This window comes from Salmo trutta, chromosome 25 (genome assembly GCF_901001165.1).
Source record: "Salmo trutta chromosome 25, fSalTru1.1, whole genome shotgun sequence".
NCBI lineage: Eukaryota > Metazoa > Chordata > Actinopteri > Salmoniformes > Salmonidae > Salmo > Salmo trutta.
In genome coordinates this window covers 13,574,325-13,602,274 of record NC_042981.1, presented here as the reverse complement: position 1 = coordinate 13,602,274, position 27,950 = coordinate 13,574,325, and the positions used below count along the sequence as shown (strand labels likewise).

General features: G+C 41.5%; 1 protein-coding gene across 1 annotated transcript in view; it reads right to left on the bottom strand.

Moving 5' to 3' along the window:
* Window positions 1-7,485: 7,485 nt before the first annotated feature.
* The window catches only part of LOC115161783 (endoribonuclease Dicer), a 57,453-nt gene continuing 36,988 nt past the window's right edge, over window positions 7,486-27,950 (bottom strand). The window contains exons 28-35 of the mRNA XM_029712564.1: window positions 24,027-24,176; window positions 21,774-22,024; window positions 16,011-16,266; window positions 15,430-15,682; window positions 14,934-15,202; window positions 12,969-13,131; window positions 12,693-12,768; window positions 7,486-9,741 (exon numbers count right to left, since the gene is read on the bottom strand). Of these exons, the coding sequence (XP_029568424.1) occupies window positions 9,576-9,741; window positions 12,693-12,768; window positions 12,969-13,131; window positions 14,934-15,202; window positions 15,430-15,682; window positions 16,011-16,266; window positions 21,774-22,024; window positions 24,027-24,176 (1,584 nt within the window). The 3' untranslated portion in view covers window positions 7,486-9,575. The remainder of the gene's footprint in view (window positions 9,742-12,692; window positions 12,769-12,968; window positions 13,132-14,933; window positions 15,203-15,429; window positions 15,683-16,010; window positions 16,267-21,773; window positions 22,025-24,026; window positions 24,177-27,950) is intronic.

The window sequence follows — 27,950 nt, the reverse complement described above, 5'->3', positions numbered from 1 at the left end:
AGAGCAACACGCACACATAGTCACCTGGAATGCATTTCAATTAACAGGTGTGCCTTGTTAAAATTTAATTTGTGGAATTTCTTTCCTTCTTAATGCGTTTGAGCCAATCAGTTATGTTGAGCCAATCAGGTATACAGAAGATAGCCCAATTCGGTAAAAGACCAAGTACATATTATGGCAAGAACAGCTTAAATAAGCAATAACAATAAGAAATGACAGTCCATCATTACTTTAAGACATGAAGGTCAGTCAATCTGGAAAATGTCAAGAACTTTGAAAGTTTCTTCAAGTGCAGTTGCAAAAATATCAAGCGCTATGATGAAACTGGCTCTCATGAGGACCGCCACAGGAAAGGAAGACCCAGAGTTACCTCTGCTGCAGAGGATGCGTTTCTTAGTTACCAGCCTCAGAAATTGCAGCCCAAATAAATGCTTCACTGAGTTCAAGTAACAGACACATCAACTGTTCACTACGTGAATCAGGCCTTCATGGTTGAATTGCTGCAAAGAAACCACTACTAAAGGACACCAATAAGAACAAGAGACTTGCTTGGGCCAAGAAACACGAGGAATAGACATTAGACAGGTGGAAATGTATCCTTTGATCTAATGAGTCCAAATGTGAGATTTTTGGTTGCAACTTCTGTGTCTTTGTGAGATGCAGAGTAGGTGAACAGATGATCTCCGCCTGTGTGTTTCCCACCGTAACACATGGAGGAGGGGGTGTGACGGTGCTTTGCTGGTGACACCGTCTGATTTATTTAGAATTCAAGGCACACTTAACCAGCATGGCTACCACAGCATTCTGCAGCGATACGCCATCCAATCTGGTTTGCGCTTAGTAGGACTATCATTTGTTTTCTAAAAGAACAATAACCTAACACACCTCCAGGCTATGTAAGGGCTGTTTGACCAAGGAGGAGAGTGATGGGGTGCTGCATCAGATGACCTGGCCTCCACAATAACCCGACCTCAACCCAATTGAGATGGTTTGGGATGAGTTAGACCACAGAGTTAAGGAAAAGCAGCCAACAAGTGCTCAGCATTTGTGGGAACTCCTTCAAGACTGTTGAAAAAGCATTCCAGGTGAAGCTGGTTGAGAGAATGCCAAGAGTGTGCAAAGCTGTCATCAAGGCAAATCTAAAATACAAATCAAAATATATTTATTTAACACTTTTTTGGTTACTACATGATTCCATGTGTTATTTCATAGTTTTGATGTCTTCACAATTATTGTAAAATGTAGAAAATAGTTAAAATAAAGAAAAATCCTTATCGGTGTGGCCAAGCTTGACTGGTACTGTACATATATATTTATTTACATTTCGGACTCTGACATTGCGCGTTCTGATGTCTTAATTTCTTGTTATTTTTCATGTATTTTTTAAAAACTTTTGGATTAGGTGTGTGTTATTGTATTGCTGCATTGTTGGAGCTAGAAACAAGCATTTCGCTGCAACTGTGATAACATCTGCAAAACTGTGTACGCGACCAATGAACTTATTTGATTTGAATCATGAAACTGACTTGACTTAAAGGGAAACGCCACAACTTTTTCATTAGTCCAGTGTTGATACAATCCACAAATATTTTGCATGTCAGCAGTCAAGTTTTCAAGATATTGGACTTTCAAGAAGCAAAGTGTCACCGGCAACATCATCATGATGCAAAATAAACGGGACAAAATACATCATGCAAAATACAACAAATATTTAAAGCATCACAGAGGGAAACTCACTAATAACAAAAAAAAACTGAATGAACGACCATACCATAACTTTATTGTAGATAAACTCAGCTACAATTATTACAAAAGAGAACCAAAACAAAAAATGAATGTTAAAGGTAATTGTGATCCATAAGGTGCAGACCTCAAACCACTGCAGCATGATATTACAGCATGAGTGAGAAGTTTTTATTATTTTCGACGTCCCTTAAAATTCCGCTGCAGGTTGTGATGGCCCATATTTCCCCATACTGAAATCAGTGCATCAACAAGTGTTCCACTCCATTCCGTTCCATTCTGCTGGTGTTCCGCTGTTTGGTGACAATGACATTCTCACAAGTTTTCCTAAAAGTCCCTGTCGGTCCAGACTACCCACCGGCTTCGCTAAAGCAACTTGCTGCTATAAAGAGTGCATTTGATTTTTTTCATTTCATTTAATGTATATCTTGTCATCCAAGAAGTTATATATTTTTTTCTTTAAAAGAAAACCACAACACTTTACTCCTTGTCCAATACACCAGCCCTTGTTAAAAATGTATAGGGTCTGGAAAATGTAAGTTTTTTTTTTTAGATTGAAATCATAATAGTACATTACGCAAAATAAAAAATGTGGAGTAGGGGTACCTCTTTCTATTGGACATGCACTACTCCATGTGGATCTAGTCAAACATAATCTAGCTAAAGGGGGGTAGGGGGGGATAGTGGACTAAACATAATTCAAGTCATGCCTATCAGAGGACATGGTAGTTTATGGGTTACATTACAATTCAATATTCAAATAATTACATTTAAGGTATACACAACATACATTTTAGCCCCTGATCTATTACAGATATATTTTACTACAGTGCTTTCATCAGATGGTATCCTGCTGTAGGCACATTGTATAATTCTCATCCATTGCCTCTTAAATACAATTGTAAAATACCAGCAATTGAAACAGAAGCAAAGCCTAAACCACAAGTTATCCCTCCTCTTCACACAACCATGATATATAACTTACTTAACATTTTTTTTATTCTTTCTCTGACATGAGGTAAAGTATGGCGCCCAAGTGCAATGCTCAATTGTGCTACATGTACAAAAAGAAAAAGAAAACAAAAAATGATTATCCGTTGCCAGTTCGCAATTGATTGAGGCCTACTTTATAACTACACTTCCATAAAACACCTTTACATAAAACACCTTTACTAAGACTCACATTGGAGGCAATGCATCATGCCGCAACATTTAGCTTGAATTAGCACTTCTTAAGGGTGTAAATTCATCAGTGACAAAAAAAGCAGTGTGGTTGTGGCACCATATGAGTGATTTCACATTCTTGTTAAGTAATCTCCCCCACATGAAACATTGTGTACGCACTTTGAAATTCCACATTTTGGGAACAAATTTTATAAACTAAAAAAGAGAGCTATATATATATATATGAATGTTACATTTGCTGTTGTAGTTCGGGGTCACACAACTGTTGCTTGAGCGCGTGAATCCAGATTGCACTCTATACGATGTCAAACTATATGATATAAAACAAAAACGGTCAGAATGTATACCACTGTAGTTTTAGTAAAGCCTCCCCCTTTTAGTCACACATGAGTGGAATGATGTTGTCAATAAAGTATACATTTAGCAAGTATAGTATATTTTCACCTATTTACATGGCTACACCAAAGTTCAGAAACCAAATGATGTATGGCACCAGGTTAATAGTAATGCAGACATACACATACCCACTATGAACAAACAGTGCTTGGCTCGTTGCAGCTACTGTAGGCAAGTTTTCTGAACCTTCGAGAGAATAGTTGTAGTATTCGCTTGATTAGGATACGATAAGTTGAAAGCCACCGTTTTAGTTTGCGTTATTTGTCTGTCAAAAATATACGTCATCAAATAGATACAAGTAACTGAGGGAATGTTGTATATCAGTGCAAATAATTACGATATATAGATATATATATATATATACACACCTACATACACACTATGTTCAAAAGTTTGGGGTCACTTAGAAATGTCCTTGTTTTTGAAAGAAAAGCTAATTTTTCGTCCTTTCAAATAACATCAAATTGAACAGAAATACAGTGTAGACATTGTTAATGTTGTAAATGACTATCGTAGCTGGAAACATCAGATTTTTTATGGAATATCTACATCGGTGTACAGAGACCCATTATCAGCATCCATCACTCCTGTGTTCCAATTGCATGTTGTGTTAGCTAATCCAAGTTTATAATTTTATGTTAGCACAGCTGAAACCTGTTGTCCTAATTAAATAAGCAATAAAACTGGCCTTCTTTAGACTAGTTGAGTATCTGGAGCATCAGCATTTGTGGGTTCAATTACAGGCTCAAAATGGCCAGAAACAAAGATCTCGTACAATCCTGTGTACTACTCCCTTCACAGAACAGCGCAAACTGGCTCTAACTAGAATAGAAAGAGGAGTGGGAGGCCCCGGTGCACAACTGAGCAAGAGGACAAGTACATTAGAGAGTCTAGTTTGAGAAACAGATGCCTCACAAGTCCTCAACTGGCAGCTTCATTAAATAGTACCCGCAAAACACTAGTCTCAATGTCAACAGTGAAGAGGCGACTCCGGGATGCTGGCCTTCTAGGCAGAGTTGCAAAGAAAATGCCATATCTCAGACTGGCCAATAGAAAGAAAAGATTAAGATGGGCAAAATAGCAGACATTGGAGAGAGGAACTCTGCCTAGAAGGCCATCATCCCGGAGTCATCATCCAGGCCAGTTTTATGGCTTCTTTAAATCAGTACAACAGTTTTCAGCTGTGCTAACATAATTGCAAAAGGGTTTTCTAATGATCAATTAGTCTTTTAAAATGGCAAACTTGGATTAGCTAACACAAAGTGCCATTGGAACACAGGAGTGATGGTTGCTGATAATGGGCCTCTGTACACCTATGTAGATATTCCATTACAAATCTGCCGTTTCCAACTACAATAGTCATTTACAACATTAACTATGTCTACACTGCATTTCTGATCAATTTGATGTTATCTGAAAGGGCAAAAAAAAAAACACTTTTCTTTCAAAAACAAGGACATTTATAAGTGACCCCAAACTTTTGAACGCTAGTGTATATTAGATTGTTCAAAGTACAGATGTCACAGTAAAACGACTTCAGCATGTCACTGCCATAGATATTTGTCAAATTGCAGTCTTGTCCAGAAAAAAACCCAGTTTATTTGTACTAATATATATTTAAATAAGACATAGGGGCTGGCAATGAGCAGAGTGCAGTGTCTTCTGAGGTAGTTTACCTATGGAAGGATTTTATGAGTTGCCATACTGGCGGAAAGCCTCAGAGGCATACATGAGATGTCCAGTTAGTCGGAAGTTTACATACACCTTAGCCAAATACATTTAAACTCAGTTCTTTACAATTCCTGACAGTTAATCCTAGTAAAAATTCACTGGCTTAGGTCAGTTAGTGTCACCACTTTATTTTAAGAATGTGAAATGTCAGAATAATAGTAGAGAGAATGATTTATTTCAGCTTTTACTTCTTTCATCACATTCTCAGTGGGTCAGAAGTATACATACAGTCAATTAGTATTTGGTAGCATTGCCTTTAAATTATTTAACTTGGGTAAAATGTTTTGGTGTAGCCTTCCACAAGCTTCCCACAATAAGTTGGGTGAATTTTGGCCCATTCCTCCTGACAGAGCTGGTGTAACTGAGTCAGGTTTGTAGACCTCCTTGCTTGCACACACTTTTTCAGTTCTGCCCACAAATGTTATTTTGGGTTGAGGTCAGGGCTTTGTGATGGCCACTCCAATACCTTGACTTTGTTGTGCTTAAGCCATTTTGTCACAACTTTGGAAGTATTCTTGTGGTCATTGTCCATTTGGAAGACCTATTTGCGACCAAGCTTTAACTTCCTGACTGATATCTTGAGATGTTGCTTCAATATATCCACATAATTTTCCCCCCCTCATGATGCCATCTATTTTGTGAAGTGCACCAGTCAAACCTGCAGCAAAGCACCCCCACAACATGATGCCACCCCCGTGCTTCACGGTTGGGATGGTGTTCTTCGGTTTGCAAGCCTCCCCCTTTTTCCTCCAAACATAACGATGGTCATTATGACCAAACAGTTCTATTTTTGTTTCATCAGACCAGAGGACATTTCTCCAAAAAGCATAATCTTTGCCCCCATGTGCAGTTGCAAACCGTAGTCTGGCTTTATGGCGGTTTTGGAGCAGTGGCTTCTTCCTTGCTGAGCGGCCTTTCAGGTTATGTCGATATAGGACTCGTTTTACTGTGGATATAGATACTTTTGTACCTGTTTCCTCCAGCATCTTCACAACGTCCTTTGCTGTTGTTCTGGGATTGATTTGCACTTTTCGCACCAATGTACGTTCGTCTCCTTCCTGAGTGGTATGAGGGCTGCGTGGTCCCATGGTGTTTATACTTGCGTACTATTGTTTGTACAGATGAACGTGGTACCTTCAGGCGTTTGGAAATTGATCCCAAGGAGGAATCAGACATGCGGAGGACTACAAATTTTTTTCTGATGGTTTGGCTGATTTATTTTGATTTTCCTATGATGTCAAGCAAAGAGGCACTGAATTTGAAGGTAGGCCTTGAAACGCATCCACAGGTAGACCTCCAATTGACTCAAATTATGTCAATTAGCCTATCAGAAGCTTCTAAAGCCATGACATAATCTTCTGGAATTTTCCAAGCTGTTTAAAGGCACAGTCAACTTAGTGTATGTAAACTTCTGACCCATTGGAATTGTGATAAAGTGAATTATAAGTAAAATAATCTGTCTGTAAACAATTGTTGGAAAAATTACTTGTCATGCACAATGTAGATGTCCTAACCGACTTGCCAAAACTATAGTTTGTGAACAAGAAATTTGTGGAGTGGTTGAAAAACTAGATTTAATGACTCCAACCTAAGTGTATGTAAACTTCCGACTTCAACTGTATATCTATTAAATATAACACCATACAATCCTCTTCAAACCTCCTAATTCATTCATCAACTTTGGGAACCATTAATTATTTAATTACGTTTCTTGCACACCCACAGTTTTAGGACAACACAGGTGTACAGGTTAAATAATGAAACATCTGTGAGGAATGCCATTTTCGAGTGAGAAAGAATCTTATAATTTAGAATCTTAATCCCCCCACAGACTGTACAAATTCAGCCATTTTAAGCCACAATTCTGCTGTACCAGACAACATTTTCACATCGCGGGCAAATTTGTAGGTCGTAAACGATTGTCGGACGGCTTGGCTCGTTCAGTGTGACAGGTCTGCCAATTAAGTACCACTACGTGCTGTCGATCGTAGGATCCGTGTAGAGTGGCTGGTGTTATGAGCTGATCCCGGTGACTGACCAATAGGATCACGGCTGGCACTGAGTATGCACACAATAATACGATTATTGTGAATAGTCAGATTACTATAACAGTTCCATTTAAACATGCTGTGCAAGAAGAATGATTTCCCTAATATTCTTGTTTACATGACACAGCTGAAATCGGGCTACCTGATGGGATTTTGATAAATGCACCAAATCGCCAATCAAAATAAACGGTCAACCTCAGCAACCACGTTATTTTGGGGAAGCCGATTTGATTGAGTGGAAACATATAAAGGTTGCTTGTGAAAACTATGCATACTTTCAGTTTTTACACTGCTGTAGTTGACGTAGCCTACATCGGCTGACGTAGCCTCAAGCCAAATCGCAGAATGTGACGACAGAACTGAAGAAAATCTTACAATCTGACAAGGTTGATATCAAGATTTTAATTTGGTAACATCGCACAGTGTGACATGTGACAATCGTAAAAGGCTGAATCCGACGTACAGTCTTGCAAAGGCCTTCGGCATACACTAAGACTGCGCTGGCCACACACGGTGAGAGATATAGAGTGCAATCGGTTTACTTCAACAAGCTACAGTACAGGAGGCCCCCTCCATCTGATCATGGCCAATTCATGTCTTCTTCATTTGAAGAGGACTGATGCTCAACAGAGACTAAATACATTAGTTTAGGCTTATTTATGTGCAGAAAAAGAATACCCTCTGGTTTTACCCGACCAAATCATCAAGCATTAAATTAATTGGGCAGGGAGAGAAGAAAAACAGAGAACACCGATGCAACTGAACTGCTACAGCTTGAAGGCTGCTAGAACAGGACAACCAACCCAACTGACAGATTTCAAAAAAGGTCAAAGAAAGAGGTATTATAGTTACAGTGCAAAAAGGATGAGAAATTCAAGCTTAATACAACAAAAAAACATAGCACCAAAAACAAATGCATGCAATCAACTGAGGTATTCAAGTGAAGAGGGCTTATTGATACTATTGAGAGAAAATAAAGACATTTAGTCTAAGAGGCTATTTAGTCACATAACGTGGGCGCTATGTCACAATGTGTTTGAAGTAAATAATGAAACCAAAAGGCTGGTATGCATATCCCTAGGAACTGACTTCACATGTGCAACCCTGTAGCATCACATCTGTATTAGCTTTGGTAAAGTGAAGGGATGTGTGAACCACGATTCTGTTGAAAAAGAAGAACAACCTGTGTCATAAAGACTGTACTCAAAAAGGTGCTCTGAGTCTTACAAAATGACCAACAAAATAAAGATGATCAATCTTGGTATCAAAAGACATTACTTGAGACTAAAGTTGTCGACTTATGTCATAATAATAAACATTTAATATCTCTTTCCCTCTAGATATATTGATAGATTTATAAATGTTTTTCATAAGCCATCCAGTTGCCATGGTTATTAATACATAAGCTACACGAACATGCATCCTCGAGTGCTGTTTAAAAACTATTTTTAAATTTACAGTAAGCGGGAATGTTGAATTCCTATTCTTTTTTTCAGGATACGAGGGAGGGCCTTAGTATGTAAGGCAAATAATATTTATATTTCATCATAAATGTATATATATATTTTTGTTACATATAGGATTTTGTTGTCCAATCCGACCACACAATTCTGAACATAACAGACCCTAATGGAATAAGTGCAATAATGATTGAGGGTACGTCCCAAATGGCACCCTATTCCTTATATAGTCCACTACTTTTGACCAGGGCCATAGGGTCCTATATAGGGGATAGAGTGCCATTTTAGACGCACCCTAAGAATACCATCTCAAGACAGAGTTCAGAGAGAGGTGGGCCACACTGGTTGTCTTCACTGGTGGTCTGGCCTCTGCTTGCCATTTCCTTAGCAAGAGCATTTTAAGAACCGCTTTAAAACTGGCACTAGTGCACAGACTGAGGAGTATAGCGTTTTTAGATTTACACCTTTGATTTGAACTATGTACAAATCTAATACTACTCATAATACGCATACGCCTAGCATCTCACTGACACAAAGCAAAGGTTAAACAAACAAAATTTAAAAATTTAAAAAAGTGAGAAATTAACAAAGCAACACCTGACCTTTTTTTTTCTTTTTAACACTTTGCTATACGTTAATAAAGCACTCTTGTGATTACACAAAGCAGAGAACAGAAGGAAAGATTGTGTTTGCAAAAAAATGTAAAATAAAATGTGAAATCCGTTACAACTAGATCAGCTCTCGTTGTGACTTCCCCATGTCTCCACAGAACGTTCCCTGGCTGCCTTGGTTTGCCATTGAGGGCTGAAGATACAGGACTAATGCTGGACTGTGTTGGTAGTTAGCATCAGTTGCTAGCACTGGTAGCTACTGGTTAGCGTCAGTAGTTAGCATCAGTGGCGACTAGCTAACATCAGTAGCAAGCTAGCATCAGTGGCTACTGGCTAGCAACAGTTGTAGGTAGATAGCGTCAGTTGCTAGCATCAGTAACTAGCTAGTTAGCGTGTGAAGCTCAGTTGTTTGGGACCTGAGGTTGATTGGCTTTGAGGCTGCGCAGGGCCCGGCGCGCGGCGGCAGACTTGGCTATCCGGTAGCTGCGGCCCACGCCTTTGAACTTGCCCTTGCCCACGACCTCCACTGTCACGCGGACCTTCCCGTCGTACGTCCGCTCCGCAGGGCTAAGGAAGGGGGCATTGAATTACATATAGGACAATAGTACATTGGCATCCTAGCAACACGGTCAGGAAAGCTTTCATTCTAGAAACTAATTAAATATTGTACAATGCATATAGATTCTATAATATGTGAATTATAGAATCTATATGGGGTAGGGGGTGAGTTAATAGAAAAGATAATATAATAATTGCAAAAAGTAAGCAAGCAAGCTAAAACTGTTAAAAAAAAATATACACAGTAACAGTCAAAAGTTTAGACACGTACTCATTCAATGTTTTTTTAAATTATTTTTTACTAATTTTCCACATTGTAGAATAATAGTGAAGACATCAAAACTATGAAATAAAACAAAGAATCATGTAGTAACCAAAAAAGTGCTTAATATTTTATATTTGAGACTTTTCAAATAGCCACCCTTTGCCTTGATGACAGCTTTGCACACTCTTGGCATTCTCTCAACCAGCTTCATGTCGTAGTCACATGGAATGCATTTCAAATAACAGGTGTGCCTCGTTAAAAGTTTATTTGTGGAATTTCTTTCTGAGCCAATCAGTTGTGTTGTGACAAGGTAGAGGTGGTATACAGAAGATAGCCCTATTTGGTATAAGACCAAGTCCATATTATGGCAAGAACAGCTCATATAAGCAAAGAGAAACGACATTCCATCATTACTTTAAGACATGAAGGTCAGTCAATGCGGAAAATGTAAAGAATTTGAAAGTTTCTTCAAGTGTAGTTGCAAAAACCATCAAGTGCTATGACGAAACTGGCTCTCATGGGGATCGCCACAGGAAAGGAAGACCCAGACTTACCTCTGCTGCAGAGGATAAGTTCATTAGAGTTAGCTGCACCTCAGATTGCAGCCCAAATAAATGCTTCACAGAGTTCAAGTAACAGACAGTCTCCTCTAAACAGTTGATGTTGAGATGTATGTGAATCAGGCCTTCATGGTCAAATTTCTGCAAAGACACCACTACTAAAGGACACCAATAAGAAGAAGACTTGCTTGGGCCAAGAAACACAAGTAATGGACATTAGACCGGTGGAAATCTGTCCTTTGTTCTGATGAGTCCAAATATGAGATTTTTCGTTCCAACCATGTCTTTTTGAGGAGCAGAGTAGGTGAACGGATGATCTTCACATGTGTGGTTCCCACTGTGAAGCATGGGGGAGGAAGTGTTATGGTGCTTTGCTGGTGACACTGTCAGTAATTTATTTAGAATTCAAGGCACACTTAACCAGCATGGCTACCACAGCATTCTGCAGCGATACACCATCCAATCTGGTTTGCGCTTAGCAGGACTATCATTTGTTTTTCAACAGGACAATGACCCAACACACCTCCAGGCTGTGTAAGGGTTATTTGACCAAGATGGAGAGTGATGGCGTGCTGCATCAGATGACCTGGCCTCCACAATAACCCGACCTCGACCCAAATGAGATGGTTTGGGATGAGTTGGACCGCAGAGTGAAGGAAAAGCAGCCAAGAAGAAGTGCTCAGCATATGTGGAAACTCCTTCAAAACTTTTGGGAAAACATTCCAGGTGAAGCTGGTTGAGAGAATGCCAAGAGTGTGCAAAGCTGTCATCAAGGCAAAGGGTGGCTACTTTGAAGAATATAAAATATATTAGGATTTGTTGAACGCTTTTTTGGTTACTACATGATTCCATATGTGTTATTTCATAGTTTTGATGTCTTTACTATTATTCTACAATGTAGAAAATAGTAAAAATAAAGAAAAAACATTGAATGAGTATGTGTCCAATCTTTTGACTGGTACCGCACGCACGCACGCACGCACACACGCACACAGAGAGAGAGAAAGTATTCAGATCCTTTCACATTTTGTTACTTTATAGCCTGATTCATTTGGAACCACCAAGACTCTTCCTAGAGCTGAGCAATCGGGGAAGAAGGGCCTTGTTCAAGGAGATGATCAAGAACCCAATGGTCACTCTGACAGAGCTCCAAAGTTCCTCTGTGGAGACGGGAGAACCTTCCAGAAGGACAACCATCTCTGCAGCACTCCAACAATCAGGCCTTTATGGTAGAGTGCCAGACAGAAGCCCCTCCTCAGTAAAAGGCATATGACAAACCACTTGGAGTTTGCCAAAAGGCACCTAAAGCCTCTCAGACCATGAGAAACAAGATTCTCTGGTCTGAAGAAACCAAGATTGAACTCTTTGGCCTGAATGCCAAGCGTCATGTCTAGAGGGAACATGGCACCATCTCTACGGTGAAGCATGGTGGAGGCAGCATCATGCTGTGAGGATGTTTTTCAGCGACAGGAAGGTTAGACAGGATTGAGGGAAAGATGAACAGAGCAATGTACAGAGCGATCCTTGATGAAAACCTGCTCTAGAGCACTCAGGACCTCAGACTGGGGCGAAGGTTCACCTTCCAACAGGACAACGACACTAAGCACACAGCCAAGACAGCGCAGGAGTGGCTTCGGGATAAGTCTCTGAATGTCCTTGAGTGGCCCAGCCAGAGCCCGGACTTGAACCCAATCTAACATCTCTGGGGAGACTTGAAAATAGCTGTGCAGCAACGCTCCCCATCCAACCTGACAGAGCTTGAGAGGATCTACAGGGAAGAATGGGAGAAACTCCCCAAATACAGGTGACAAGCTTGTAGCCTCATACCCAAGAAGACTCGAGGCTGTAATCGCTGCCTAAGGTGCTTCAACAAAGTACTGAGTAAAGGGTCAGAATACTTATGTAAATATTTTAGCCGTTTTTTAAATATTTTGATCAATTTGCAAAAAATTCTAAAAACCTGTTTTGCATTGTCATTATGGGGTATTGTGTGTAGATAAATGAGGAAAATTAACAATTTAATCAATTTTAGACTAAGGCTGTAACGTAACAAAATGTGGAAAAAGCCAAGGGGTCTGAATACTTCCCGAATGCACTGTATACACACACAACACACATAACAGAAATCCTCCTACCTGAACTTGGCTGTCTCAGGCTCCATCTCCAACAGCTCCCGCACCGGAGAGCGAGGGACATTAGCTGAGAATTTCTCTGCGGGGGAAAAGAAAAACGTTATAACATGAACCCTCATCTTTTAAACTCCTCAATATGATGATCACTGGGACAGACATATGAGAACACTAATATTTAGTAAATCATTGAAACTAAAAGCCTCCCTGCATGAACTGCCAAACAAACAGAAAAGAGAAAATCAAAATGTGGAAGAAGTAGTTTCTCACTCTCCTCCTTACCTATAAGTGGCCTCATCATTGGATAATACACTTGCCACACTGTCTCCAGTGACATTCTGCTATCCATGTAAATTGCTCCGGCTAGTGACTCAAATATGTCTCCCATTGCCTTGGGGACCTCAATGTCCTCCTCTTTCGCCTCGTCTTCCTCTGAGCGCCGAAGCTGAAGGAAAGCGGGAATAACAGAGATGCCGTAAAAGTAGTTTTTGTTAAGGTGGGAAAAAAATATATGTTATCACGAGTGGTCATCATTGAATGGTTGTTTTTTTGTTGGTCTGTGCTCTAGTACGGCATCTTTCTAATAACTCGGACTGAACATTGTCTCCCATGTGATATCATATTCATATCTACTATCAAATGTGCTAGGAAAAAAGTAAATGTTTGCTATAGAGTGAATTGAGCATTTTCCTTTGGAAAATGAATATCTGAGGAGAACATTTCGAGATATCCAACTGGTAGTTACAGTCCCCCGAAGAAGCCGCACTGCTTCTTGACACACTGCTCGCTTAACCCGGAAGCCAGCCGCACTAATGTGTCGGAGGAGAAACAGTCCAACTGGCGACCGTGTCAGCGTGCATGCGCCCGGCCCGCCACAGGAGTCGCTGGAGCGCGACGGGACAAGGACATCCTGGCCGGCCAAATCCTCCACCGCCTCATGGGTCTCCCGGTCGTGATACAACCCGGGATTGAACCCGGATCTGTAGTGACGCCTCTAGGACTGCGATGCAGTGCCTTAGACCGCTGCCCCACTTGGGAGGCCAAGTGTTAACTTCAAGTAATACAAGTATTGAACTGTATTAAACGTCCAATGCAACAGTTTTTACATCAATATTAAATTGTTTCTGGTTAACAATTAAGTACCTTACAGTGAATGTTTTAAATTAAAACGGTAGAAGATGAAACAAAACATAGCTTCTTAGCGAAGAGCAATTTCTCAAGAAAGGAGTGGTCTGAGTGAAGGGGGAATCTGAAAATTAGCTGTTATTGGCAGAGAGGTTTGGAACTATTTCTTATTGGTCTATTAACTAACTTACTACTGGGTGATGTCACCAGACAGGCCAAAACTCCATCTCACCAAAACACGCTGAAATTTCAGATGGTCTTTTCAAACAGCTCTTACACTAAAAGGGCATTATCGCCATTTTCAATTTCACAGTATTATTCCAAACTCAGTGTGGAAATGTATATAAAACACAGGCAAATCACATTTTTTACTGCACTGTGTCTTTAAAGTTATTACTGTATTAAGTTTAATAGCAAACACAAATTCAGCTGTACCCTCACACACACTGGAGACCCAGAGACCCCGCCGCCCAGTTGCGCTATTAAGGGGAAATATTTACACATTTCCTGAATTCGTTTTTCTTCTTTAAAATGTTTTAATGTTATCCCTTTGGCATAACACAAGCTCTGCTCAAACGAGATCCAATTCACTGCCAAGATAGGCACTTAAAAATAAATTAAATCCAACTGGATTTAATTTAAATGTAATTTTATACTGAAAATTCCAAAATCTAAATCTAAAACAGATTCATATGAACTGACAGCCTATGTTTTGGGACTTTTATGTTAGGGGCAGAAAAAACATGAGTATGTCCCACAAAACATGTTTAAATGTTAGTAATTATCAACAAGGCCAAAAGCTATCATTAGGTCTCTGCAAAGATTTCTTGGTGGAAATATACACTGGGGTATGCTGGGAAAATTTGGAACAATAGAACAAGAGAAGTACAACAGATGTACACCCACAACAACAAGCAAACAAACACCCCAGAACACACATAACTTTTGTTCCACATCCATAAAGTACCAGTAAATACACTACCACAACAAAACACCACACTTCTTCACCAAGGATGCATCCCAAATGGCACCCTGTTCCCTATATAGTGCACCACTTACAGGGAGCCATTTGAGATGCAATCAAACTTTACAATCGCGGGGATGAGACCACCCTAAACCCACCTCAGAGTCCATGCCTTGCATTTCGTTCTTCTCCAGCTGGAATTGCACAAAGTCGTCGATGACATGAAACAGCTCGGGCGACACAGCCTTGAAGTACTTGTGGAAGTCGTACTGGACGGCCAGGGAGGCGAAGATGGTGTTGTTGACCAACGCCGAGCGCAGGTCTGTGAGCACGCCGGGAGAGTGTTGGCGCGGATCTTCATAAAGGTGCTTCGTTATGAGGTAGTCTAAAATTGCATCGCCAAGAAACTCTAGTCGCTGGTAACAATCTGGGAAAGAGAGAAAATGAGGGAGGGAGGATGGAGAGGAAGTATGAGGGAGAGGAAGTGTCAATCATTCTACAATGGAACAACATTATATTAAAGGCACACTATAGAAAGTGCTGGAATCAAGTTTTTACAAAGTTTTAGAAACAATGCAATCTTATGCAATATGTGCGTTCCTTCATTAGGATTCATCCATTTTGAAATAGATTCCGTAGGAAACTCATGCTTACCTGTAATGGTGTTGTAATGATAGGAGGCGTGTGTGAAGGCTTGCAGCAGGTAGGCTTTGTTCTGGAAGGTGTAGCTGATCTTCCTCTCAAAGTTCTCAAAGCCAGAGATGAGGTGGTTGAGGGTGAGCTCGGCGTCCGGGTGGTCAAAGATGCAGCGGGGTGGGATCTTCAGCCAGCCATACTGGAGGTCAAGGTTCACGACCTCTATGACCCCGCCCTTCTCCTTCAGCCTCCTCCTCTCAACCGGTAACACCTGTTTCATGAGAGTGATAGGTTGTATTATTACGTCATACTTCATGTGATGGCTCAGGGATGTAACTTGTACATTTGATTTTCCCATAGGTCACATAGTTGCTTTGGATAAAAGCATCTGATATGTATAATAATAAACATTATCACAGGCATCAATTACCTTGAGGAACATTGTAACTAGAGTGAACATTAACACAACAGTAGAGGTAGTTTAATATATTAGTCTACATTAACACAACAGTAGAGTTAGTTTAATAGATTACAATCTACATTAACACAAGAGTAACAGCAGTAGACGATAAAGAGAGGTGGTGTATCTGAGGCCATACCTTGAGTCCCAGTGAGCAGAGGAACATCTGAGCAGCCCTCTCCCCACAGCTGGTGAGGTAGCAGCCCAGCAGTGCCTCCACACAGTCAGCAATGCTCTTGTCAGCGATGCACTGCTCCGTGTGCAGGTCATAGGAGATAGACTGTTTCCCCAACTCCGCCCCACAGTTCTCCTCCGACGGGTTCCAGAAACCCACCACGAAATCATCCTCCTCCCCTGCCTTGCTAGGGTCCAGGTAACACATGGCATCCCACGAGCTGGAATAATTCACAATCATTTGATATGTCTACTAATTAAGTGGTATGCCAAATCAGTCATTAATGCACTGTCCATACATTTAGGTAGAATATATAGCACCAGTCAAAAGTTTGAACACACCTACTCATTCAAGGGTTTTTATTTATTTCTACTATTTTATACAGTGTAGAATAATTGTGAAAACAACAAAACTATGAAATAACACATATGGAATCATGTAGTAACCACCCCTGTGGAATTTCTTTCCTTCTTAATGCGTTTGAGTCAAACAGTTGTGTTATGACAAGGTAGGGGTGGTATACAGAAGATAGCCCTATTTGGTAAAAGACCAAGTCCATATTATGGCAAGAACAGCTCAAATAAGCAAAGAGAAACGACCGTCCATCATTACTTTAAGACATGAAGGTCAGTCAATCTGGAAAATTTGTGCAGTCTCAAAAAATATCAAGCGCTATGATGAAACTGGCTCTCATGAGGAGCGCCACAGGAAAGGAAGACCCAGAGTTACCTCTGCTGCAGAGGAAAGGTTCCTTAGAGTTTCCAACCTCAGAAATTGCAGCCCAAATAAATGCTTCACAGAGTTCAAGTAATAGACACATCTCAACAACAACTGTTCAGAGGAGACTGCGTGAATCTGGCCTTCATGGTCGAATTACTGCAAAGAAACCACTACTAAAGGACAGCAAAAATAAGAAAAGACTTGCTTGGGCCACAAAACACGAGCAATGGACATTAGACCAGTGGAAATCTGTCCAAAATTGAGATTTTTGGTTCCAACCGCCGTGTCTTTGTGAGACGCAGAGTAGGTGAACAGATGATCTCCGCCTGTGTCGTTCCCACCGTGAAGCATGGAGGAGGAAGTGTAATGGTCTGTGATTTATTTAGAATTCAAGGCACACTTAGCCAGCATGGCTAGCACAGCATTCTGCAGCAATACGCCATCCCATCTGGTTTGCGCTTAGTGGGGCTATCATTTGTTTTTTAACAGGACAATGACCCAACACACACCTCCAGGCTATTTGACCAAGAAGGAGATTGATGGAGTGCTGCATCAGATGACCTGGCCTCCACAATAACCTGACCTCAACCCAATTGAGATGGTTTGGGATGAGTTGGACCGCAGAGTGAAGGAAAAGCAGCCAACAAGTGCTCAGCAAACGTGGGAACTCCTTCAAGACTGTTGGAAAAGGATTCCTCATGAAGATGGTTGAGAGAATACCAAGAGTGTGAAAAGCTGTCATCAAGGCAAAGGGTGGCTACTTTTTATTTGCAATCTCAAATAAATTTGGATTTGTTTAACACTTTTTTGGTTACTACATGATTCCATGTGCTATTTCATAGTTTTGATGTCTTCACAATTATTGTAAAATGTAGAAAATAGTTCAAATAAAGAAAAAACGTTGAATGTGTAGGTGTGTCCAATCTTTTGACTGGTACTGTATATTTTTACCTCTGTTTTATATATTGTATGAAATATAATTTTATGTATAATTCTGCATATGTACCAAGATGTTCAAATAAACAATTGATTGTATTATAATAGTTCGAGCCCTGAATGCTGATTGGCTGAAAGCCATATAACCATATACCACGGGTATGACAAAACATTTATTTTTACTGCTATAATTGCGGTGGTAATCTATGCATAGTCACCTCACATCTACCTACATGTACAAATAACCTCGACTAACCTGTTTCCCCGCACAGTGACTCGGTACCAGTACCCCCTGAATATAGCCTCGTTATTGTTACACAATTTTATTGTGTTACTTTTTATTACATTTTTTACTTCAATTTATTTAGTAAATATTTTCACAACTCTATTTCTTGAAATGCATTGTTGTTTAGGGGCTTGTAAGTTAGCGTTTCACGGTAAGGTCTACACCTGCTGCATTTGGCGCATGTGACAAATACAATTTTATTTTAACCAGTTTATAATAGCAATAAGGCACCTCGGGGGTTTGCAGTATATCGCCAATTTACCATGGCTAAGGACTGTATCCAGGCACTCTGATCTATATCATGCTTAAGAAAAAATTAAATAAAAATGTATTAGTCACATGTGCCGAATACAACAGGTGTAGACCTTACAGTGAAACACTTACTTACGAGCCCCTAACCAACAATGCAGTTTTAAAAAATATGGATAAGAATAAGAAATAAAAGTAACAAGTAATTTAAGAGCAGCAGTAAAATAACAATAGCGAGACTATACACAGGGGGTACGGTACAGAGTCAATGTGCGGGGGCACCGGTTAGTTGAGGTAATATGTACATGTAGGTAGAGTTATTAAAGTGACAATGTATAGATGATAACAACAGAGAGTAGAAGCGGTGTAAAGGGGGGGGGGGGGGCAATGAAAATAGTCTGGGTAGCCATTTGATTAGATGTTCAGAAGTATTATGGCTTGGGGGTAGAAGCTGTTTAGAAGCCTCTTGGACCTAGACTTGGCGCTCCGGTACCGCTTGCCGTGCGGTAGCAGAGAGAACAGTCTATGACTAGGGTGGCTGGAGTCTTTGACCATTTTTTGGGCCTTCCTCTGACACCGCCTGGTATAGAGGTCCTGGATGGCAGGAAGCTTGGCTTCAATGATGTACTGGGCCGTTCGCACTACCCTCTGTAATGCCCTGCGGTCGGAGGCCGAGCAGTTGCCATACCAGGCAATGACGCAACCAGTCAGGATGCTCTCGATTGTGCAGCTGTAGAACCTTTTGAGGATCTGAGGACCCATGCCAAATCTTTTCAGTCTCCTGAGGGGGAATATGTTTTATTGTGCACTCTTCACAGCTGTCTTGGTGTGCTTGGACCATGTTAGTTTGTTGGTGATGTGGACAAGGAACTTGAAGCTCTCAACCTGCTTCACTACAGCCCCGTTGATGAGAATGGGGTTGTGCTCGGTCCTCTTTTTCCTGTAGTCCACAATCATCTCCTTTGTCTTGATCACGTTAAGGGAGAGGTTGTTGTACTTGCACCATACGGTCAGGTCTCTGACCTCCTGAATATAGGCTGTCTCGGAGTTGTCGGTGATCAGGCCTACCACGATTGTGTCACCAGCAAACTTAATGATGGTGTTGGATTCGTGCCTGGACATGCAGTCATGAGTGAACAGGGAGTACAGTAGGGGACTGAGCACGCACACAAGGGGCCCCTGTGTTGCGGATCAGTGTGGCGGATGTGTTGTCATCTACCCTTACCACCTGGGGGCTGCCCATCAGGAAGTCCAGGATCCAGTTGCAGAGGGAGGTGTTTAGTCCCAGGGTTCATAGCTCATTGATGAGCTTTGAGGACATTAAGGTGTTGAACGCTGAGCTGTAATCAATGAATAACATTCTCACATAGGTGTTCCTTTTGTCCAGGTGGGAAAGGGCAGTGTAGAGTGCAATAGAGATTGCATCATCTGTGGATCTGTTGGGGCGGTATGCAAATTAGAGTGGGTCTAGGGTTTCTGGGATAATGGTGTTGATGTGAGCCATGACCAGCCTTTCAAAGAACTTCATGGCTACAGATGTGAGTGCTAAGGTCAGTAGTCATTTAGGCAGGTTACCTTCGTGTTCTTGGGCACAGACTCTATGGTGGTCTGCTTAAAACATGTTGGTATTACAGACTTGGACAGGGAGAGGTTGAAATGTCAGTAAAGACACATGCCAGTTGGTCAGCGCATGCTCATAGTACACATCCTGGTAATCCATCTGGCCCTGCTGCCTTGTGAATGTTGACCTGTTTAAAGGTCTTACTCACATCGGCTGCGGAGAGCATGATCACACAGTCTTCCGGAACAGCTGGTGCTCTCATGCATGTTTCAGTGTTATTTGCCTCGAAGCGAGCATAAAAGTAGTTCAGCTCATATGATAGGCTCGTGTCACTGGGCAACTCTCGGCTGTGCTTCCCTTTGTAGTCTGTAATGGTTTGCAAGCCCTGCCACATCCGACGAGCGTCAGAGCCGGTGTAGTACGATTCGATCTTAGTCCTGTATTGACACTTTGCCTGTTTGATGGTTCGTCGGAGGTCATAGCGGGATTTCTTATAAACTTCCGGGATGAAAGCGGCAGCTCTAGCCTTTAGCTCAGTGCGGATGCTGCCTGTAATCCATGGTTTCTGGTTGGGGTATGTACGTATGTATGGTCATTGTGGGGATGACGTCATCGATGCACTTATTGATGAAGCCCATGACTGATGTGGTGTACTCCTCAATGCCATCGGAGGAATCCCGGAACATATTCCAGTCTGTGCTAGCAAAACAGTTCTGTAGCTTAGCATCTGCTTCATCTGACCACCTTTTTATTGATCTAGTCACTGGTGCTTCCTGCTTTCATTTTTGCTTCTAAGCCGGAATCAGGAGCATAGAATTATGGTCAGATTTGCCAAATGGAGGGTGAGGGAGATTTTTGTATGCGTCTCAGTGTGTGGAGTAAAGGTGGTCCAGAGTTGTTTTCCCTCTGGTTGCACATTTAACATACTGATAGAAATTTGGTAAAACGGATTTAAGTTTCCCTGCATTAAAGTCCCCGGCTACTAGGAGCACCACCTCTGAATAAAGCTCATTCAGTGCTGTCTTAGTGCCAGCATCAGTCTGTGGTGGTATGTAAACAGCTACGAAAAATACAGATGAAAACTGTCTAGGTAGATAGTGTGGTCTACAGCTTATCATGAGATACTCTCCCTCAGGCGAGCAATAGCTCGAGACTTCCTTAGATATCGTGCACCAGCTGTTATTTACAAAAATACATAGTCTGCCGCCCCTTGTCTTACCAGACGCTGGTACAGCGTATAACCAGCCAGCTGTATGTTGATAGTGTTGTCATTCAGGCACAACTCCGTGAAGCATAAGACATTACAGTTTTGAATGTCCCGTTGGTAGTTTAATCTTCCACGTAGGTTATCAATTTTATTCTCCAAAGATTGCACGTTTGCTAGCAGAATGGAAGGAAGTGGGGGTTTATTCGATCGCCTACGAATTCGCAGAAGGCAGCCTGCCCTCTGGCCCCTTTTTCTCCTCTTCATGCAAATCAAGGGGATCTGGGCCTGTTCCCGAGAAAGCAGTATATCATTTGCGTCGGGCCCGTCAAACTCGTTAAAGGAAAAAAAGGAGTCTGCCAGTCTGTGGTGAGTAATCACAGTCCTGAAGTCCAGAAGTTATTTTCGGACATAAGAGACGGTAGCGGCAACATTATGTACAAAATAAGTAAAAAAAAAAAAGAAGTTAAACACAAATAAACAAACAAAAAAAACTATCGGTTGGGGACACGTAGAACGTCAGCCTTCTTCTCCGGCGCCATTTTGCTACTAAAACAGCCCTTAGCCATGGTATATTGGCTAAGGGCTGGTTTGGCCGGGGTAGGCCGTCATTGTAAATAAGAATTTGTTCTTAACTGACTTGCTTAGTTAAATAAAGGTTAAATAAAATAATAAAATGACCACACCCTGTCGGGGCCTTATTGCTCAAATATAGTGCTTTGCCTCCTAGGTGCTCAGGTACAACTTCACATGGGATGGGGGGAAACTCACCTGTAGTCAAACTCATCTGCTGAGCCACCACCGCTAGGCTCTGAGGGGTAGTGGGGGGTGGGGACCGGGCCAGGTTTCTTGGGGGGTTTCCACTCCCCGTAGCTGGGCTCGGCTGCAGGGGAGGAGGAGCGGGCGGAGGGGCTGGGACTTGGGCCAGGGGTGGCGGGGGCAGGGGGGAAGGTACCAAGGGAAATCTTCTTGCCGAAGGCACCTGAGCCAATGAGCATGTTGTCGATGAACTTGATGTGCTCCTGGTAGTAGGAATGAGTTAATCAATTAGTCAATCGAGGACATCCTTATCGATTAGAAATTAACACATTTAAATGACATTTTCCATAGCTGAAAATAAAAATGTGTTTAAATAAACTACATTGTGTTTTGATATAGCCTTTCCCACTGTAATTGATAAGTAAGCATGTGTCTGGTATGCAGGCATTCATACCTCTTACAATATAGAGTGCCTTCGGAAAGTATTCAGACCCCTTGACTTTTTCCACATTTTGTTACGTTACAGCCTTATTCTAAAATGGATGAAATAAAACAATTTCCTCAGCAATCTACACACAATACCCCATAATGACAAAGCAAAAACAGGTTGAGACATTTTTGCAAATTTATTAAAAACAAAAAACAAGGATACCTTATTTACATAAGTATTCATACCTTTTACTATGAGACGCGAAATTGAGCTCAGGTGTATCCTGTTTCCATTGACTATCCTTGAGATGTTTCTACAACTTGATTGGAGTCCACCTGCGGTAAATTCAATTGATTGGACATGATTTGGAAAGGCACACACCTGTCTATATAAGGTCCCACAGTTGACAGTGCATGTCAGAGCAAAAACCAAGCCATGAGGTTGAAGGAATTGTCCGTAGAGCTCCGAGACAGGATTGTGTCGAGGCACAGATCTGGGGAAGGGTACCAAAACATTTCTGCAGCATTGAAGGTCCTCTTCCTAGAGCTGGCCGCCCGGCCAAACTGAGCAATCGGGGGAGTAGGGCCTTGGTCAGGGAGGTGACCAAGAACCTGATAGTCACTCTGACAGAGCTCTAGAGTTCCTCTGTGGAGATAGGAGAACCTTCCAGAAGGACAACCATCTCTGCAGCACTCCACCAATTAGGCCTTTATGGTAGAGTGGCCAGGCGGAAGCCACACCTCAGTAAAAGGCACATGACAGCCCACTTGGAGTAAAAGGCACCCAAAGTCTCTGAGAAACAAGATTCTCTGGTCTGATGAAACCAAGATTGAACTCTTTGGCCTGAATGCCAAGAGACACGTCTGGAGGAAACCTGGAAACATCCCTACGGTGAAGCATGGTGGTGGCAGCAGCATGCTGTGGGAATGTATTTCAGCGACAGGGACTGGGAGACTAGTCAGGATCGAGGCAAAGATGAACGGAGCAAAGTACAGAGAGATCCTTGATGAAAACCTGCTCTAGAGCGCTCAGGACCTCAGACTGTGGCAATGGTTCACCTTCCAACAGGACAACGACACAAAGCACACAGCTAAGACAACGCAGGAGTGGCTTCGGGACAAGTCTCTGAATGTCCTTGAGTGGCCCAGCCAGAGCCCGGACTTGAACCCGATCTAACATGTTTGGAGACCTGAAAATAGCTGTGCAGCAACGCTTCTCATCCAACCTGACAGAGCTTGAGAGGATCTGCAGAGAAGAATGGGAAATCTCCTCAAATACAGGTGTGCCAACCTTGAAGCGTCATACCCAAGAAGACTCGAGGCTGTAATCGCTGCCAAAGGTACTCCAACAAAGTACTGCGTAATGGGTCTGAATACTTATGTAAATGTGATATTAGCAAAAACAAATTGTCATTATGGAGTATTGTGTGTAAATTGATAGTGAAAAAAACTATTTTATACATTTTAGAATAAGGCTGTAACCTAACAGAATGTGGAAAAAGTCAAGGTGTCTGAATACTGTACAGTATTTGTTGAAAAAAACCTCAAATCAAATCATATTTAGTCACATACACAGTTTACAGCAGGTATAAAAACGTGCAGCGTAATGCTTATGTGCTTGCTCCCTCAAAGCAGAACATCAATTAATATCAATATTAACACCACAAGAGTCAACTTCGATTAATCACCCCTAACAAACATCAACCAATCCCAAACGGCACCCTATTCCCTATGTAGTGCACTACTTTTGACCAGCGCTCTACGAGCCCAGGTCAAAAGTAGTGCACGATATAGGGAATAGGGTGCAATTTGTGATGGTCTTGAACTCCTCCCTACCTGGTAGTACTCAAGGTCGTCCTCCACGTTGACCTCGTCTTTAGGCTCCTTCCACATCAGATCTTCATCCTCCTCCAGAACCTCCTCCCCTAGTTCCTCCACACACAACTCCTCTCCAGCACTACCATTGGCCAGGAGCTCCTCTTTGGCCTGAGAGAGAGCAAGCGAGATGATGACAAGAGAAAGAAAGCCAAGGGAGAGGTTAGGAGGAGAGACAAAGAGGGAAAGGAGAAAAAGTGGATGGATTACTATGTGAATTGTTTTAATGTCTTATTATCCAATATCTCTTTAATCCAGTAGTGCCTCCAGGCCTGTAGTTGACTCCTGGAGCCGTGGTCAAATCCCACAATGGGATTAATACAGATTATAGTCTCAAAGTTTAACTCTCAACGCAGCATTAGATCAGCTTTGGATGTGAGATGGGAGGCAGCCCTATCCAACTCAATTTCACCCTGCACCGTTTCCTACCCTGTTGTTGGTGTTATACATAGCCTAACTCATGCTGCATTTGATTCATGAAAACAACTCATCTTCCGCTAGTGTCGCCTTCCGCTAGAGGCACCTTCCGCTAGAGGCACCTTCCGCTAGAGGCAGCTAGAGTCGCCTTCCGCTAGAGTCGCCTTCCGCTAGAGTCGCCTTCAGCTAGAGTCGCCTTCAGCTAGAGTCGCCTTCAGCTAGAGTCGCCTTCAGCTAGAGTCGCCTTCAGCTAGAGTCGCCTTCAGCTAGAGTCGCCTTCAGCTAGAGTCACCTTCAGCTAGAGTCACCTTCAGCTGTCATTTGGAGAATCTATAAGAATGTGTACATGTTCACTAAGAGAGAGCAAGCTGCCATAACAAGAGATTAGATGAGTAATTCATGTACTGTTTATCTAGCATACCCACATGCATTTATTGACAATCTCCTTCAGTATCATATTGAGGAAATGCTGCCTACCAGTTGATGTATACCAGTAAGTTGAAAGCCTACCAGTTGATGTATACCAGTAATGTACAGGTCTACCAGTTGATGTATACCAGTAATGTATAGGTCTACCAGTTGATGTATAGGTCTACCAGTTGATGTATACCAGTACGTTGAAAGCCTACCAGTTGATGAATACCAGTAATGTATAGGCCTACCAGTAATGTATAGGCCTACCAGTTGATGTATACCAGTAATGTATAGGTCTACCAGTTGATGTATACCAGTAATGTATAGGCCCACCAGTAATGTATAGGTCTACCAGTTGATGTATACCAGTAATGTATAGGTCTACCAGTTGATGTATACCAGTAATGTATAGGGCTACCAGTTGATGTATAGGTCTACCAGTTGATGTATACCAGTACGTTGAAAGCCTACCAGTTGATGAATACCAGTAATGTATAGGCCTACCAGTAATGTATAGGCCTACCAGTTGATGTATACCAGTAATGTATAGGTCTACCAGTTGATGTATACCAGTAATGTATAGGCCCACCAGTAATGTATAGGTCTAACAGTTGATGTATACCAGTAATGTATAGGTCTACCAGTTGATGTATACCAGTAATGTATAGGGCTACCAGTTGATGTATACCAGTAAGGCAGGTATTCCCAAAAATGGGTACGCCAAATAAATATGTGATTCATATTTTTTTTTCAAACGGTACATTTATATTTTCCAATGGGGCTATACATTTGGGTGAGGTTTTTTACTCACCTGAGTAGCCTCGTTTCACTGCCAAAAATAAAATTAAACCATCTAGTGTTCAGCGAAATAACAACACAATGTCAAACACAGGTAGCCTAGACAAATAATGACCATCCAATCACATTAACCGTTACTGTCTCGCCGGAATTCCACATACGGTCTGTACGTAGCCAAACGTAGCTGCTGCTCATTCCGTTTGCTCGAAAATTGATAAATGGTTAAAAAAAAGGCCCGGGTCCATAGACATATACCAGCAGTACTACACCTGCACCTGTCGATGACAAGTTGTTCTGCTTCCACGAGCACATCCAATGCTAGCATCAGTAATTCTACATTTGTTGTTAGCACAGCTAGCATGGACACTGACAGTTGTGAATCTGATGCAGCTGAAGAGCTACTGCCCCCTTACCCGGGAAAGCACAGAACAACAGACGGGGACGTTGGACCATCGAAGAAGCGCAAATATGGTGACAACTGCATTGATTTGGGGTTCACTTATATTGGGAGTAGTGCCTTTCCTCAGCCACAGTGTGTTATATGTGCAAAAGTACTCACTTTCGCACAAAGTATCTCACAACTCGATGAATTAAAACATGCCAATTAGAAAAATAAGCCAAGGTAGTTTGAGCAAGAATTAAGACGACTTTCGAGTATAAGACATTAGAGGTCGACCGATTATGATTTTTAGACGCCGATACCGATTATTGGAGACAAAAAAAAGCCGATACTGATTAAATCGGCCGATTTTTTAAATGTATTTATTTATTTGTAATAATGACAATTACAACAACACTGAATGAACACTTTTAGTTTAAGTTAATATAATACATCAATAAAATCAATTTAGCCTCAATAAATAATCAAACATGTTCAATTTGGTTTAAAAAAAACAAAAACAAAGTGTTGGAAGAGAAAGTAAAAATGCAATATATGCCATGTAAAAAAGCTAACGTTTAACCTCTCTTGGGTAGGGGGCAGTATTCATTGCACGCAGAGTCAGGGTATATGCAACAGTTTGGGCTGCCTGGCTCGTTGCGAACTAATTTGCCAGAATTTTACGTAATTATGACATAACATTGAAGGTTGTGCAATGTAACAGGAATATTTAGACTTAGGGATGCCACCCATTAGATAAAATACGGAATGGTTCCGTATTTCACTGAAAAATAAACGTTTTGTTTTCGAGATGATAGGTCATTAATATGGTCGAATCCGGAAACTAAGGCTCGTATTTCTGTGTGTTTTTTATTTTATAATTAAGTCTATGATTTCATATTTGATAGAGCAGTCTGACTGAGCAGTGGTAGGCACCAGCAGGCTCGTAAGCATTCATTCAAACAGCACTTTTGTGCGTTTTGCCAGCAGCTCTTCGCAATTCTTCAAGCATTGCACTGTTTATGACTTCAAGCCTATCAACTCCCAAGATTAGGCTGGTGTAACCGATGTGAAATGGCTAGCTACTTAGCGGGTGCGCGCTAATAGTGTTTCAAACGTCACTCGCTCTGAGACTTGGAGTAGTTGTTCCCCTTGCTCTGCATGGGTAACGCTGCTTCGAGGGTGGCTGTTATCGATGTGTTCCTGGTTTGAGCCCAGGTAGGGGCGAGGAGAGGGACAGAAGCTATACTGTTATGCTGGCAATACTAAAGTGCCTATAAGAACATCCAATAGTCAAAGGTATATGAAATACAAATCGTATAGAGAGAAATAGTCCTATAATTACTATAATAACTACAACCTAAAACTTCTTACCTGGGAATATTGAAGACTCATGTTAAAAGGAACCACCAGCTTTCATATGTTCTCATGTTCTGAGCAAGGAAATTAAACGTTAGCTTTTTTACATGGAACATATTGCACTTTTACTTTCTTCTCCAACACTTTGAACAAATTGAACATGTTTCATAATTTATTTGAGGCTAAATTGATTTTATTGATATATTATATTAAGTTAAAATAAGTGTTCATTCAGTATTGTTGTAATTGTCATTATTACAAATAAATAAATAATAATTCAAATAAAAATCGGCCGATTAATCGGCATCGGCCCTTTTCTGGTCCTCCAATAATCGGCACTGGCGTTGAAAAATCATAATCGGTCGACCTCTAGTTTTGAAACAATTACTGCTTCGCATACAAGCCAGTGAATTCTATGCGTTACAGCTGGATGAGTCAACAGACATGGCGGGCCTGGCACAGCTCCTAGTATATTACATAGTGGAGTGGTAACGCGCGCAAGCAGTTCCTCCCGACGC